This window comes from Panicum virgatum, chromosome 3K, assembly GCF_016808335.1.
Source record: "Panicum virgatum strain AP13 chromosome 3K, P.virgatum_v5, whole genome shotgun sequence".
NCBI lineage: Eukaryota > Viridiplantae > Streptophyta > Magnoliopsida > Poales > Poaceae > Panicum > Panicum virgatum.
Window position 1 is genome coordinate 4,514,154 of NC_053138.1, and position 16,623 is coordinate 4,530,776.

The 16,623-nt window shown below is 50.5% G+C and overlaps 1 protein-coding gene, 1 long non-coding RNA gene and 1 pseudogene across 2 annotated transcripts; 1 reads left to right on the forward strand and 2 right to left on the reverse strand.

The window, feature by feature from the left end:
- The window catches only part of LOC120696946, a 28,361-nt pseudogene extending 23,962 nt beyond the window's left edge, over positions 1-4,399 (reverse strand).
- A 2,398-nt stretch (positions 4,400-6,797) lies between these two features.
- LOC120696947 (B-box zinc finger protein 23-like) lies at positions 6,798-8,806 on the forward strand. Its single transcript, XM_039980016.1, has 2 exons — positions 6,798-7,232; positions 8,246-8,806. Exons 1-2 carry the CDS (start codon positions 7,032-7,034, stop codon positions 8,648-8,650), a joined length of 606 nt encoding a protein of 201 aa, XP_039835950.1. The 5' UTR covers positions 6,798-7,031; the 3' UTR covers positions 8,651-8,806.
- Positions 8,807-14,008: 5,202 nt separating this feature from the next.
- Positions 14,009-14,531, reverse strand: LOC120700801. Its single transcript, XR_005685951.1, has 2 exons — positions 14,488-14,531; positions 14,009-14,390 (listed from the first exon to the last, which is right to left on the reverse strand). It is a non-coding gene; the product is annotated as an uncharacterized LOC120700801 (long non-coding RNA).
- Between the last annotated feature and the right edge of the window lie 2,092 nt (positions 14,532-16,623).

Below are 16,623 nucleotides of genomic sequence, written 5' to 3' on the forward strand. Positions count from 1 at the left end.
CATGTCAATCTATCTCCTTCCCAAAACAACTGTTGCTAAGCTAGATAAGCAAAGAAGGACTTTTTTCTGGCAGGGGGGAGGGGTCAAAAGAAAATACCATCTTGTTAAATGGGAGACAATCTGCAAAAACAAAGAAAATGGTGGATTGGGAGTAAAGGACATTCACAAAATGAATATCAGCTTACTTTGCAAGTGGTGGTGGAGATTGGAAAGTGAAAATGGCCTTTGGCAAGACATAATTGAAGCTAAATATCTGAAAGGAAAACCAATTAGTGCTGTGAAACACAGACTAGACGACTCCCCCATTTGGGCAGACCTACTGAAAATCCGAATGGTCTACTTACAAGGGAGACAAATCCATACAAAAGATGGAAAGAAAACTTTATTTTGGGAGGACAGTTGGTTGATAGGGGGGCCATTATGTATTGCCCACCCGGTATTATATGATTTATGCAAAGATAAACTCATAACAGTACATGAGATGCTGGTACGAAATGGGCATCCAAACTTCTACAGGTGGCTTCACAATCCTTTGTTTGAGGAATGGCTAGGGATTGTCGAAAAGACTTACTCCTTTAATTTTAGCTCACAAAAGGATATTGTAACGTGGAAATGGAACAGCAGGAAAAACCTTTACCATGAAATCTGTTTACAACCGGCTGTCCAGTGGTAGTGAATCTAATAGATTCAATCACATTTGGAAGTCGAAAATACCCTACAAGATTAAAATTTTCACTTGGCTACTGGAAAAAGGTGCAGTGTTAACCAAAGACAACATGATCAGGAGACGATGGGCGGGGGATCCATCCTGCAAATTTTGTGACCAGCCAGAAACAATCAACCATCTCTTTTTTCAATGTCTGGTGGCCAAATGCATTTGGGCTTTGATCGGGCAATGCCTTGGAGCAAAAAATACCCCGAGAGATTGTGAACAGTATAAGCAATGGATTAGGAAATGGCTGCCTAACGGGCAAGCTGCTTATCACTTCGGTTTTGCGGCAGTTTGCTGGGCCATCTGGAAATGCCGCAATAAAGCAGTCTTTGATGCTAAACTCATCCGGCACCCTGCAGAAATTTTGTTACACTCATGTGCTTCCATGAATTATTGGGCAGGGCTCTACACTGCGGACTTTCAAGGGAAGCTCTTGGAAGGAGTCAAGACACTGCTGGCCTGTGCGCACAAGGTGTTGGCGCAGCAAGCTAGAGGATGCCCCGTGAGTCTGATGCTGCCGGCGCCCGAAGATCATGAAGAACAGGAGGAGATGGAGACTGGGACTCAACGCTAGAAGAAAGAGGAAAAGAATACCTACTTGCTAGAGCATGCCCCTTTCTTTTCTTTTGTTTCCCCTGAAACTTTGCCACTCTGTAATCGATGCCCCGTGTCCTCCCACCTGGAAACTCTGGGTTCCGAGGTTACCTAGCGTTCTCTAGCTTGAAAGTCAGGTTAGAGTAGTCGCTCTAGTCTTGGCTGCTAAACCTTCCTCTCGCGCCTAGTCTGAAAACTCTGTAATTCCATTTTTCGAAATGGAATTGGGAACGATCCTCGTTTCGAAAAAACAACGAACTTGTTGATAAAGAGAACACTTAAATAGAAATTACTCTTTAAAGTTTAAATACAAGATGTGATATGATCAATACTTATAAAATATTGCAGATTGCTATATTAGCCTGGTGAGACACAGCAGTTACCTTGTGGAAGTTAAATACTAAATCAAGTTCACAAACATTGCTGAAGAAATGATCCAATATCTCGACAAACAAATGGATACACTCCAAATATGCCAACTCATTGTCAGTGATATCCACGCATATTGGGAAAAAAAAGCCCTGCATATCTCCTGTAGATGACTTTGTGTGTACGGAACTGAAAGAGAAGTCCCACATTAGTTACAAGGGGAAATAACGAAATTGAAGAAAGCTACAGAACTGGCTATCAAACTGATATACAAATAGAAAATATATTATGCACAACCCATCTTCTTCTAGCAGAAATTGAGCACTACTCAACAAGAAATTTTAGAGATTTAGGATATATAAGTTTATCATATAATACCAATATTGAGCACTACTCTTAGTGATAAATCTTGAAAACATATCCTAAAGAGGCACTTGTAATATCTACAGTACAAAATTTCTTCACTATTTCAAATCAGTAAGTGCTTGATTTTGCTTCTATTTCATGGTAATAAATATGTAATCATGAGTTTCTGGAAGTTAATTATGGATAGGTTTTTAGTGTTGATCTGTACTGTAAGAATAAAAGAGGGAGCAGCCAAGAGATGAATGGATGATTACATGACAACAAATAAAAATTGGCATGAAGGTAATGTATGATACTATGATATAATGCTATACCCAAAATAATTCATGGATAGTAAACAACCTCATCTGTCAGATATTCTCATACTAACTTACATCTCCATCATAAGGTCCTGTTTGTTTCAGCTTGGAGTTGTGAATTGTTGTAGGTTTTATAATCTCGAGCTGAAATAAAACAAGTAGATTTCTCATCCTAAATTGCAACAGTCCAACGAGATAAATTGTTACAATCCAGCAATCTGCTCCCCCTAGGTTGCAGATTGTTCTGCTTTTCACAATCTAAAAGCTAAAGCACATGACCTAACTCACGTATTTTAACTCAACAGCAAGTAAGATTTGATCTTGCCGTTAATTAGATTCAGATCAAGTTATGTTTTCTAACAACAAAAACAAGAGTGAGAATCACCCACCTCGACGAAGTTAGTGAACTTGGGGGGTTTTTACATTTTTACCATTATAACGAATGACACTCATCGGATTATCACTTTTAGAATGACACCTACAACTATGCCAGCGCAGAGAAGTTTGAGTTACATTTTTGCCACATTTGCTGATGTGGAAAGCCATACAGGCATGACATGCCAGCACCCAGTCAGCTCGGGGTGTGAAATGTCCTCCCTGCCCCTCTCTCCCTCTCTCTCCGACAGCCGGGCCCTGCAGATTATCTCACTGCCAGGTGGATCCCACTTGTCAACTTCATCCCCTACCTCTAGCACTAGCCCGGTCGCCCAGCTTCTCCCCTCCCTCTCCTCTCTCCCCGCGATGCTGGGCCCTGGCCCCCCGCCTGCAGCTGCTGCATGACCCGTGCCGCGTCGCCTGGGCCCGTGCTCGTTGCTGCAACGCCCCCGGCCTGCACCCGCTCGCACCTGCTGCCGCTCCCGGATCTGCGCCTCGCCTGCCTGCGTGTGAGCAACCCTGCCTCGTGGGTGCCTGCTGCGTGTGATGGAGATTGGAGGAGCACGCGTGCGATGGAGATTGGAGAATTGTGTTTTTTTTATTTGATTTGGTGGCTAGCTCCATCCTATCGAATGACACTGGAGCGGAGCCCGCCTGGCCGTTGTACGCTCGCGAGGCCACGGCTTGAGCGGAGTCCTCCAGGTCGCCGCATGCTCGCGTGGCCGCGCACCGACGCGTGCGCGCCTGGCCACGGCTCGAGTGGGCTGACCGGTCGGCGAGGTGGACACGGCGGTGTGCCGGCGACCACGGCCATGCAATCCTGCTAGAGGTGAAAGACGAAGCTGACGAGTGGGGCCCACCTGTCAGTGAGAATTTGCAGGGCCTAGTTGTCGGAGAGGGAGGGAGGTGGGGAGGGGTGGGGAGGACATTTCGCATCTCGAACTGACTGGGCGCTAACGTGTCGTGCCTGCGTGGCTGGCCACATGAGTAATTGTGGTAAAAATGTAAGTTAAACTTCTCTTAGCCGGTATAGTTGTAGATGTCCTTATAATCTGATAAGTGTCATTTGTAATAGTGGTAAAAATGTAAAAACCACATGAACAACTTGGGATCCCGGTTGACCACGAGCCGATGCAATTGGATTCACATCAACCAAGAACCAAGAAAAAAACACCACGGGATCAGCAACGCCCAATTCAAACCTGGAGCCCAGCACCAAGATCAAATCTTTCTTGCCCAGCAGGCTCACCGCTCACCTCGTACTCGACCTTGTGCTTCTCCGAGTCCTCGAGCGGGAGGTAGTACTTGGCCAACCGCGTGAAACCCTGCCGGTTCTGCAGCAGGATGAACCGGATCTGCGCCGGCGAGACAGAGCGAACCAAGGTGAGGAACAAGAATGAATCAATGAAAGAACTGTGACGATGGGATGTGCGTTCATTACCATGGCGGAGGACGATGTTGGTGCTTCAGAATCGGGAAACAGGGGTGCGATTCGGGGGGGGCAGGGGAAGAAATGAGGAGGATTTTCGTTTCTTCAGTTCTTTTCGGTCGCAGCCGACGGCTCGAAGCCTGTTTTGCTGTACTTGATGAATAGTCCATGGAAAGGGTTGGCATGTTTGCTGGATTTCGAGTATAGAATTTTTAGAACTCTGAATTTTCAGTTTCATACTATCTATTTATTAAACCCATAAATATATTCACCATGTTCAGCAGGCTGGAGCTGGAGTGGTGTGAGAGAAAAATACTATTACCTGGCTGGTGGCTGGAGGCTGGAGCTGGAGTGGTGTGAGAGAAAAATACTGGAGGACTAGAGGGCTGAAGACCAGCCGGACACGGCGATTTTCAGTAACAATGAACAACGGTTGGCCAAAACTATCACTGTGAGATGAGAGGAGACACGACCTTTGAACTACCAAACATTTATGTTGTTCGCAACCTACAACTTGAAACGGAGTAGTATGTTCTTATCCTGCAACTATGAGACTGTTCGGCTGGCCTAATGAACAGTGCTCGGCTGGCTTATTACGACTTATTCCCTCTCACGGAATACTATTTATTCTATCAGTCGAGCACTATTCATTCCACCAGCCGAATAGGCTCTATAATCGAATAGTATTGTTCTTATCACTTAGATTGAAATTATATGCAGAGTAGTTGTTTAGCTTATTCAAACAGGCAACAGGAAGGTAGAAAGACAATTATTTAAATTAGATCGTGGCTTCTATGGTTCTGTTTATTAGAGCTTCCAAAGAAATTCATCTATTAGGCCTGCTCCAGCTGGCCAGCGAAATTGTCAGTACTAGATGGAAGAGAGAGAGAGCGCACTGCAGACGCATGCAACACCTTGGTACAAGTGCAGTGAGGAGAAAAATCTTAGAATCCGTTCCAGACTAGCGAGTAATGTATCGCTAGCGTGTGCTTTTTCTACTGTTCATCGATTTGAATATTATTTTTGTTAGCGATAACGGCGGCCATTGGAGGAGGCCTTAAACCAGGAGCACAGCTAGAAAGTTTTTTTTCTAAAAGAATATTCTACGGTAATAGAGAGCGCAGTCCTCAATTCATTATCATACACTTTTTTTTTGAGTTGGTCGTCTCATCTCCACGAGAGAGAAAAAAAAACAAGAAAATCGCACCTTAGTGTGATGCCCGACCCAAATACGCTAAAATGTTGTTGGGCCATATGATATGCTACCTAACCAGCCCAAGTGCTAACGTTCTGGGCTTCTGGCACACCCAAAGGCTACACACCGTGGTCCTTGGTGCCTTTGTAAGGCTGCTGATGTAATCTTTACCATGAATAAATAAAATTCATTCCGGCTTTCTCAAAAAAAAAACCCAAAGGCTACACACAGTATATGGAAGGGAAATAACAAGCTAGTTTAATTAAAATTGCAGACGGTCAAACACACTATACGCAAAGAGATACGAAAATCGACGGGTTCTTTTCAAATTTCATCATGCTTTACTTGTTCAAAAAATATTGGCGTTGCCTGTGCAACCAACCAAAAGATAATCCCACGAGAGAAAAAAAAAGTAAGAAATCATCACACTAAAATAAGAGCCCAATGGATAAACACTCTGTAAAATGGCACAATCTGGAAAAAAAATAATATTTCCATCACTCACATAGCCACAAGTAATAATATACGGTAGAGATAGATTTAATATTTTGTCACTAGTTATTAGGCTATGTAATAGAAGGAGAATTAGTTCAGGCACAATTAACATGATAAATAGTATTTCTCCACTATTTCTCATATCTAACACTCTGAATTCGCAGAATGGCCATCAATATAGTACGGTACAATACAATACATTGTTCCGTGCACGGACAGTAAATAATATAATAGAACAAAAAAATAAGTACGCAAAAAATCAGATATATTGTACTACTATGTGTGACTAGCCGGGACCTAGTGGCCACTCGATGGCTCGCATATCCGAGCAGCAAGTTGTTCACCAGATGCGCCTTCAAAAAAAAAAAAGTTGTTCACCAGATGCACTACTGGTCCATCTAGGTTGCTGGCCAGCCAATTTATTTGGCACACATTGGATCAAGAATTAGCTTGGTTCTCAGAAGATTGCATTGGTTGAATGCTGCCATGATTCATTTTCAGACAGTTCATTTGTCATTTTCGAGAAAAATGATTTTATTTGGTTTATGGACCCGTAAGGATTGTCTGTACTTCTGCATCTATCTTTGGATTTATGTGGCACAACAGTACAGAAGTACGGTCTCCACATGTTTATTTGAGAGATATGGATTACACTTTATTACCTTAGGATAGTTAATCTTTATTTGGTTGGAATTTCTTATAGGTCAGTCTCTAATGTGAGTAACAATATATATAGTTATGTACAGCATCAACCCGTTAAACATATAACAAAAAAGAACACACAATTCATTCATACTTCAACCGATACCGTCGCAATCTTTTCTTCTCCTTGAGAAATTGACCCACATTCATACATCACAATTCACAAGGGCAGCCGTCGGCTTCAAATTCAAGCCGTGGTGAACAAGAAAGGGATAGGAGAGAAGAAGAAAAAAGAATCTTTAAAAAAGAAGAAGAAGAAGAAAAGGCATCCATAAACGTGCACAACCGTAGAGACCACACGATGTCCACAAGGGACGGGAGCAAAGCGAGTACCAGAAAGTGTCGGGCACACATAGGGGAGATATTTTCAGGACGAGCTTTATTTTCCACCTACACGAAACGATCGAGCAGCAGCTGCTTCAGGTAATCAAGTTTTCTCCAGCGGCTTCCTCCGTTCATCCGCCGCCGGCCGGCCATCAGCACCAGCGCGCAGACATGAAGATCGGGTGCGACGCGTGCGGGCGGGCGGAGGCGGCGGTGCTGTGCTGCGCCGACGAGGCCGCGCTCTGCCGCCGCTGCGACGCCGCCGTCCACTCCGCCAACAGGCTCGCCGGCAGGCACAGCCGCGTCGCGCTGCTCCCGTCCACCGCCATCGTCGACGGCAGCGGCAGCCACCCAACCTGTGACATCTGCCAGGTAGTACGTGCGTACCCTCTAGCTTTGCTGCTGAACCTTCATAGTAACTCTTACTAACAGCGGTGTAGGTCCAGTTTTCATCAAAACAGAGTGAGTAATTAACAGAACCAGCAGGGGATTACCCCTCCTGTTTCATAAAAAAAATTATGTAATAATAGGACTTCATTAGATCAATATGGATTCTACTTTTACAGTAAGTTTATCTCTGGAGACTAGGCATTTCAGAATCTTACATTCTCAGCACTTTCATATCTATAGTGTTGTTATCATGATGTCAACTGTGTATTATACAAATCATACCATTGATGTTTGGGAATAGTTGGCTCAACCTGTATATATACCAAAAGAAATAGAAAAAAAATCCAAATTTATTTCAAGGAAGCATGCATGGAGTACCCACTAGCCTTTTGTTACTGATGAAGCATGCGTACATTCTGACACAGATAAGGCTACCTATTTCTTCACTGAAGAAGATCAATATGGGTCTTGATTTCTTGAATTAAAGCAGTATAGATCATGTTACCTCACAAAGATTTGGCGGATTGTCTGCTTGCTGCTGCCATTCTCATCAAATGGTCCAGCATTACAGCTCATGTGAAGTACAGCGACGATGTGACAACCCGTATCTGATTGCACATCTTTGCTCGTGATCTTGACAGCTCTGCTGGTTGCTACTTGCTAGGATAGGTGATGCATAGTTATCAAAACAGAGTGATGAATTTTCAGTTGCTACTTGCTATGCATCGGTCCTGCAACCACAAGTTTGGTTAAATTTTCAGTTGAAATAGTTAACTCGAACAATAAGCAGCAAGGCCCAGCCGATAAATCTGCAGCAAAACGTTATGAATGTAAGCCTAACATGACATAAATAAAGTTCAGAGAACTCTGCCTGGTTTTGCATTTGCCGTTGTTCTTTTTTTTTGGTGAAGAAACCATTTGCAGTTGGTTCATTTTCAATTCCTCATACTGTCATACACTACGTGTGCAATTAATTTGTATCCGCTGGCTGGCAGGAGAAGACGGGCTACTTCTTCTGCCTGGAGGACCGCGCCCTGCTGTGCCGGCCCTGCGACGTCGCCGTCCACGCCGCCGGCGCCCACGTCGCGTCCCACCGGCGCTTCCTCATCACCGGCGTCCGCGTCGGCGGCGGCGTCGGCGCCGTGAGCCCAAGCACCAGCAGCGGCAACGGGAGCAGCAGCGCTCCCAGCAGCTCCGGCAACCCGAGGACCATGCCCGACAAGGCGCGGCCATCGACGTCGGCCAGCGCGGCGGCGGCGACAGAGGGCCTTGGCGGTCAGCAGTGGCCGTGGAGTGATTTCTTGGCGGACGACGTTGGCGTCGGGATGGACCATCTCCATCCGGACCTGTGCTGCCCTGCCGAGATCTCCGAACCTGGCTCCTCCAGCCTGACGGGATGACATGTATGTTCACTGTTCAGAGATCACTAAGCTGATAATAATCCATGGCATCAACTGACCCAACAAATAAATTGTTAGCTTTAGCGTCCTGTGGACCATGTACTTGAAACAACAGATTAACAGAGCATCGGGCAATCAAATTGCGGTGTCAATGTATCTGATTGATTGGTACGGTCCGCCGGTGTGTGGCGGCGTTCCGGCGAGGCGCTGCATGAAGCAGAGGATCGAGTGCTTTACCCTGACGGGGGGATCGACCCTCAAGGGACTTGCAAACTTGCAGCGGGGCTTGCTGACGGCGCGTTGACAACACCGGTCAACGAAAGCCGCGACGCCGGCCGGCGTTCCGGGCGAGACGCCGCCGAGCAGCATGAGGAAAATTTGGGGTTTCCCTAACGCCGGCCGTGAATGGGTCACTCACAGCAGCCTCGGACGCCGCGGAGCATCGATCCTAGGCCCCCGGGCGGTGGAAGCCGGCGAGTCCGACGCCCCAGGCCGCGGTAGAGAGAACCGTGCAGATGGGCTGCAGCTCCCATGGAGCACGTCGCCGACGCGCGCGCCACTCTTGCGCGATCCCCCGAGAACGACGACGTTGACCAAGTCAGGGTGTGAGTCTGCCGAATCCGGGCCGCACATGTCGGATCGAACGGCCTCGATGACCCAAGGGGTGGACGGTAAATGAAATACCGTCCACCCCCGACCCCAGCGACGCCGACCACGAGCGCCCCCTCAGCTTGGTGCCCCGGCTCGCCACGCCGCCGCCGCGTTCCCGCCGCTACCCACCTCCGTTTCTTTGCTCCCGGCGGCCGACATACATAGTGCTGCATCGTTTCTGCTCCAGTTCATCGATCTGCTCCCGTCGGTTTCATGCGAACGACTCGAGAGTCCACAGATGGATCCATGTCGAGAGCCTCGCCACCACCACCATTTTCTGCAGTTGGCCTTGTACCATGGGCGCTTCGGGACAAGCCGCCAGCCCGCAACTTGTCTGTTGGGTGCTGCAGCTGGGCGGCGTACGTGCCTCTTGCCGCCCTGGCCGTCGCAGTGATGCTGCGGTTCCCATGCCCCCGTACCGGCTGCTGGTGGTGGCGGTGCCGCCGGGCAGGCGGACACTCCCTCGGAGATCAGCAAGGTCGCTGCCGACCTCATCAGCAAGGTCGCTGCCGACCACGTGAGGTTCGAACCGAAGCACAGAGGCGACCTCCGCTTCTCCTTCCCAAACGAGGACGTCGCCCACGGCCGCGCTCGCCATCAGCTCCCGAGAACGGCGATGACCAAGTCATCATGCTCCGACTCTGCCGAATCCGAGCCGCACGTATCCGATCGAACGGCCTCCAGGTGCCCAAGGGGTGGACGGTAAATGAAATACCGTCCACCCCCCGACCCCGGCAGGACCTCCACGAGCGCCGCCGCCGCCTCGTGCTCCGGCTCGTCACTCCGCCGCCGCTACCCCGCCATGCAATCGTGCGCTGAACTCTTCTCCTCCCCGCAACTACTGGGCGCCGTGGGCTCGCGTGCCCAGGCAGCGCGCTTGTGCTCGCACGCTGGTTGGGCATGGCAGGCGGACATGGTTCGCGCGCACCTCGCATTCGTCTTCCCCCAGAACGCGAGCAGCTGTGAACGCGAGGCGTCTGACTCTAGACTGATCGAGATCAGGGAAGACGACAATGGATTCATCATGGGAAGCATATGCCTTTGCTGAATATGTTGTTGGGACTCATAAAAAATATGGTTGCAATTGAAAATTCAGAGCCAAATAAGCTGCAGCCGGACCTCTGAACATATCCTGACTCTTCAGCTAAATTGATAGCAGCTTTGTCATCTACTGGGCTCTTCAGTTGGTTCAGAGTTGACATTCACACCGACCAAGTGATGGATGAAGGAGGGGCAGGGAAGGCAGAGACGCCCTTGTTCGTTTGCTGCCTGCCACATCCAAGTCCTATCTCGTTCAGCTCGAAGAAGAGAAGAGCGCTACTGAGGAATCTCGAGAAGCCTTTGGAATGATGCAGAACAATCTGAACATTGCTCCTTCTGAAACGACTGAAGCCCGTGGTAAATCGATTTGCACAACAATCTGAACCCATGCTTTCGCTCACTGTTGGAAATACTTTGGCTTGCGGGATTGCAGCGTCGCGTGACGCCCCTGTGTCGCCGCCGGAAACACGTTGCTGTCGTCAGAAGAATTGGGCGATGACCGTGCTGGCAGCCGGTGAGGGCCGACCTAGCACCCCCAGCCAACGCTGCCGACGACGTCGAAGCCTTGGAGACCGTCCTGACGAGCGCGTTCCTGTACCAGGAATAGCCTCTTGGGGTCGGAAATGGCTTCGGAAAACCAGGCGAGAGCTCGCCTGTTATGGCGGCCTCGGACGCCGGACGCCGCGGCGTCCGCGGCACGGGTAACCATGGCACGCCGATTTATCAACATGTAGGTCAGTAGGTCGCTGCTTCGGCTGTCGTCCGCCGAAGGACGCGGCGGCGGGGCTGCCGGCGTCCTCGCTCGAGCAGTTAGCATGACCACCGTCGAGCTCCGACGCTCGCCATCCTTTCCTGTGCGACGCCAGCGTTCCGGGCGAGGTGGACTGCAGCTCCCATGGAGCACGTCGCCGACGCGCGGCGCCACTCTTGCGCGACCCCCCGAGAACGACGACGACGACCAAGTCAGGGTGCGAGTCTGCCGAATCCGGGCCGTAGATGTCTGATCGAACGGCCTACAGAACCCAAGGGGCGGACGGTAAATCAAATACCGTCCACCCCGACCCCAGCAATGCCGTCCACGAGCGCCGCCTCAGCTTCGTGCCCCGAGCCCCCGACTCGCCATGGCGCCGCCGCGTTCCCGCCGCTACCCACCTCCGTGTCCTTGCTCCCGGTGGCCGACATCCATGGCGCTGCATCGTTTGTGCTCGAGTTTCTGCAGTTCGTCTGTTCAGTGCTGCAGCTGGGCAGCGTGTGTGCCTCTTGCCGCCCTGGCCGTCGCATCGCAGTGATGCTTCGGTTCCCGTGCAGCTGTACCGGCTGGTGGCGGTCTTCTTCGACGCCGGGCAGGCGGACACTCCCTCCGAGATCAGCAAGGCCGTCGCCGCCGACCCCGTGAGGTTCGAATCGAAGCACGGCGGTCACCCTTCTCCTTCTCCTTCTCCTTCCCACGGCCGCGCCGCCATCAGCTCACCGAGGCCGGAAACGACCAAGTCATACTGCGACCATGTCGAATTCGATCCGCACCAATGGTCTCTAGTACCCAATGGTCGGACGGTAAATGAAATACCATCCACTCCACCCCCGACCTATGGGTTCGTGCCTCTGGCCTCTGCTTGCTATAGCGCCGCTGCGTTCCCACCTTAAACTTGCTCTCGGAGGCCGACATCCATGGCGGAACCGGTTGCGTCGATCAGCGGAGTAGTTAAAGGTGCAGGCACGGGCCTCCAATGGAGCGGATGTGGCCTGGCCGCGGCATGCCGGCCGGCATCCCCGGCACAGGGCACGATGACGAGCAGAGGTCCTTGCGGGTTGCGCCGGCTGTCGTCGTCGTCGACTATACCCCCGACCAGGCTTCCGTCGAATCTACGCGGCGGCCGCACTGCCGTGCCGGCGATCTCTAGCAGCGAAGCCGCTGCCCATCCTGGTCTGATGCGCGAACCTCCGTCCTCCGGCTCCCGGGATAAGAAACGACCAAGTCAAATTGTGATTATGTCGAATCTGGGACGCACGGCCACCAGGACCCAAAGGGGTGGGCGGTAAATGAAATTACCGTCCACCCCCGACCCCAGCAAGACCTCAACCCCCGTCCGCTTCGGGCCCCGCCTTGCCACCGCCGCATGCGTGCTCCCGGCGGCCGGAATCCATGGTGCCGCGGCACCTGCGGGCCACAGCGAGGCTGTCTTCTTCCAAGACAGCAATTGTCGTCGCAGCTAGCAAGCCAGATACAAGAGGGACGCCTACCCACGCCGATGAGGCCCTGCCGAGTGCCGAGCACGGAGCACCCCAGCCATGGAGACCGTGCTGAGGAGCGCGTTATTGAACCAGGCAGAGCCCCTCGGGGTTTACGGCGAGCTCGCGTCTCTAAATCTCTATGGCGGGCGGCCTCGGACGCTGCGGCATGCCGGCCGCCCGGCGTTCACCACACAGTCCAGATGACGATCGAGAAGAGGTCAGGTCCTTGCTTGTTGCGTTCGTTGTCGTAGGACGATGCCCCGCTGCGGCGTCTGCCGAAGGATGCAGCGGCGGCGCTGCCGGCGTCCTGGAGCAGTGTGGCCGCCGTCGAGCACTCGATCGAGCTCCGCCGCTTGCCATCCTGGCGCTATGCGCCCGACCTCCCGGCTCCCGAGACTGGAAACGACCAAGTCAGACCGCGACTGTGCTCAATCCGGACCGCACATATCTCATCCAACGGTTTTCATGGCCCTAAGGGGTGGACGGTAAATGAAATACCGTCCACCCCCGACCCCAGCACCGCCGTCCACAAGCGCCGCCTCCGCTTCGTGCCTCCTCCCGCCTCGCCGCCGCCGCGTTCCCGCCGCTACCCGCCTCCGTATCCTTGCTCCCGGCCGCCTGAATCCATGGTGCTGCGCCACCCGCGGCCAGCAGTCGTCGCAGCCAACAAGCCAAACGCACGCGTGCTGTTCCGGCGGCTCGAGCTCCGCTGGTCACGCTCGCTCCATGGCTCAAGACAAGAGACGACGACGATTGCGTAATCATCAGAAGCATACCGCTGCGCGGTAGTCTGATTTCATGCACAACAATTGCTTGCAACTGTAAATTCAGTCCACTGATGGCAAGCGAGGCATTGGCATGACGATGACGCCCCTGCTTCTATCAGACTTCATTCTTCACACAGCAGAGAGCTGCAGAAGAGAGCAATGCGGAGCGATCTTTGCCACAAGACAAGACCACTCTTGAAGTAGCTTTCAGAAGGTGAAATCGACGCACCATGACCCCGGAAATCGGACTTGCCGGACAATACGATACATCCGCATCAACTAGTGACTTTGAGTGAGCCCTGTGTGTGTGCTAGAAGAAGGGGAAAATGTACTACTAGTTTCCTGTGGCAACAGAGTTCGGCGGTGCTGCACTAGATCAGGATTGGGCTTCACCATGAATGCATACAAAGTTCGGCGGTGCTGGTATTTTAGTTTTCTGTACCAATTTCGTGTATTGACCTTCTTTCCTCCTGTTTCCTCCACAACAAAAAATGGGCAATCAGCTCATGCCACAATGTTCTCTGTTTAGAGGTTCATATCCCAGCTGCATACTGCTGAGAATTACAGCACGCTCTATGTTCCCAGTAATGCTTCCCAGGTCGGTGTGGAAGCTTTTAACGTATCTTAAGAACAGTGTCTTTTTTTTATAAAAAATGGCAGCACAGCATCCACAGAAGGAAGCATGAAATTAAGACACACTTGTGATCTTGGGTACATAATAATAACAAAAAAATGGGAAAAAAAACTACACCTATGTTGATCAGTTTTTCAATCGAGGTGTTCCTAATCGGATATTGTTCTCGATGTAACAAAAAAACGTTACAATTCACAGATGTATGCATTTTCCTTTCCTGTTTTCCCACGAAGGACACAAGCATAGAACAACTTTATAGGCCCACATATGAATACAACGTAGCTTCCACTTGCTGATGAATGTTGGAGTAATGTATCTCATTGCCCTCCAGCACTGAATCTGTCAGTCATGCACCAAAATCCCATCCCGTGAAGGCCAGAAATATGCGGCCACCAGAATTTGAATAACTAGCAGGCTGGAAGAAGAATGTCAGATATGGTCGTTTCAAAAGTTCTTATCTTCTAAAACAACAGTGTCTGCCATTTTGCAAGACAAGAAATTTTGAAATGCACCTTTGGTTCCAGGCTTGCTGCAATGCTGCATAATAAACATCGCGCAAAACTGTTCTGCCAAATCAAGAAGATTTGCCTGCATTATCTTCAGAGCTTGTATCTCATGCGCGAGATCCTCATCTGCAAGGCTTGAGGGCATTTGGCTCTAGCATTGCTTAAGGGCTTGTTTAGATTACCAAATCTTTATAGAGCTACAGTAACTTCGACAGTTTGACTACTAATTAAGAGTATTAAATGTTGATAACTGACAAAACCCATTCCACAACCCCCGGATGTAATTACGTGACGAATCTTTTAAACCTAATTTGACAATAATTAGAAAATATTGTGCTACAGTAAATGACCTCTAATGACATATTAATTAGGCTTAATAGATTTATCTCGTGATTTTCCGTCCATCCATGTAATTAGTTTATAATTAGATAATATTTAGTCCTTCTAACCTTTGGTTGAAAATTGCTACAGCGAATTTCGTCCTAATTTTTACATAATCTAAACAGACCCTAAAGTTAGCTAGGAGTCCGTGCTCGTTGCTGCAACGCCCCCGGCCTGCACCCGCTCGCACCTGCTGCCGCTCCCGGATATGCGCCTCGCCTGCTTGCGCGTGAGCAACCCTGCCTCATGGGTGCCTGCTGCGTGTGATGGAGATTGGAGGAGCACGCGTGCGATGGAGATTGGAGAATTGTGTTTTTTTTATTTGATTTGGTGGCTAGCTCCATCCTATCGAATGACACTGGAGCGGAGCCCGCTTGGCCGTTGTACGCTCGCGAGGCCACGGCTTGAGCGGAGTCCGCCAGGTCGCCGTATGCTCGCGTGGCCGCGCACCGACGCGTGCGCGCCTGGCCACGGCTCGAGTGGGCTGACCGGTCGGCGAGGTGGACATGGCGGTGTGCCGGCGACCACGGCCATGCAATCCTGCTAGAGGTGAAAGACGAAGCTGACGAGTAGGGCCCACCTGTCAGTGAGAATTTGCAGGGCCTAGTTGTCGGAGAGGGAGGGAGGGAGAGAGGGGTGGGGAGGACATTTCGCATCTCGAACTGAGGAAGGTCAGCAGCAGGACGGACGACGAGAGAATAATCACAACGCCGACAGCGAGGATTTGCACTTGGATTCCAGGATTCCAGACGAGCACCAGGATGGAGATGTTCATCAGGAGGGGCAGACCGGGCAGTATGACCTTCTTCACGGCATGGGCATCCATTCGATCCACCTCCTCCCCTCCACAAACAAAGATGTGAATGAGGGATTGTTGCAGCTTGGCAGATTGAAACGCAACTCCTCGAAACCCCTGATTGGATTGATTCGTAATCGTAAGCAGATTCACGAGTGTATGGCTAGCTTAGCTTGAGTGTGGTCAGCACCCTTCCTCTGTCCTCTCTTGAAGCTCTAGGCCAAGAAGCAAACAGATGAAATAAAACTAGTATCTTATAGGAGCAGTTGTTATAATTATATGCCCGGTCATCCCCTTGATATATTTATTATTCGTGTTTGGACAACTAGTCCATCAAACTGTGTGCTCTCGCACGGGCTACTAATTTTGAGACTCGTGGAAATGTCAACTCTTGTCGACTCATACATGGTCAGTTTGGTGAGTGGTGACACACACACATCTATTATATATTAACATAAGATTGTCTATACTGCGATCTAGTGATTGGCCTATTGGGTGGTATTAGCCTCCTTGTTTGCTCTGGCTATTGGGTATTGGCCTCGTGCTTGCCATTGCCCATTACCAGACCATCTCGATCAATCCATCTCCTCGATCCAGCGCCATGGAGGCAGCCTACGTCTTTGTGCTTCTTGGTGTGATCCTCTCGTACTTCCAACTCATCTTTGGCCGCATTTGCCGGTGGAGCAAGAGTTGGTTGGTCCAGATTGGGGCAGGGGCGCCCCACTACCTGAGCAGCTTGTTCGCGAGCATCGCCCTGGCCAACATGCCGCAGGAGCGCACGGTGCCGGTATGGATCATGTATGCCACAGTTTTGAGCAACTCCATGGTAGCTTACGATGCAGAAAACAGGTTCAAGTACCTGTGGACCAGCGGCAACATTTTGTACTTCGTCTACCGTGCCACGGGCGCCGTCGACCGCGCCGATGATCTCGGCGCGTCTAGCAGGCTGGCGGCCAAAACCTTGG

What these genes read in the sequence shown, in the direction of transcription:
- LOC120696947 (XM_039980016.1), top strand. Translation starts at nt 7,032, where the DNA reads ATGAAGATCGGGTGCGACGCGTGCGGGCGGGCGGAGGCGGCGGTGCTG. An exon ending in CAACCTGTGACATCTGCCAG is followed by an intron (nt 7,233 to 8,245) that starts GTAGTACGTGCG and finishes GCTGGCTGGCAG; the next exon opens with GAGAAGACGGGCTACTTCTT.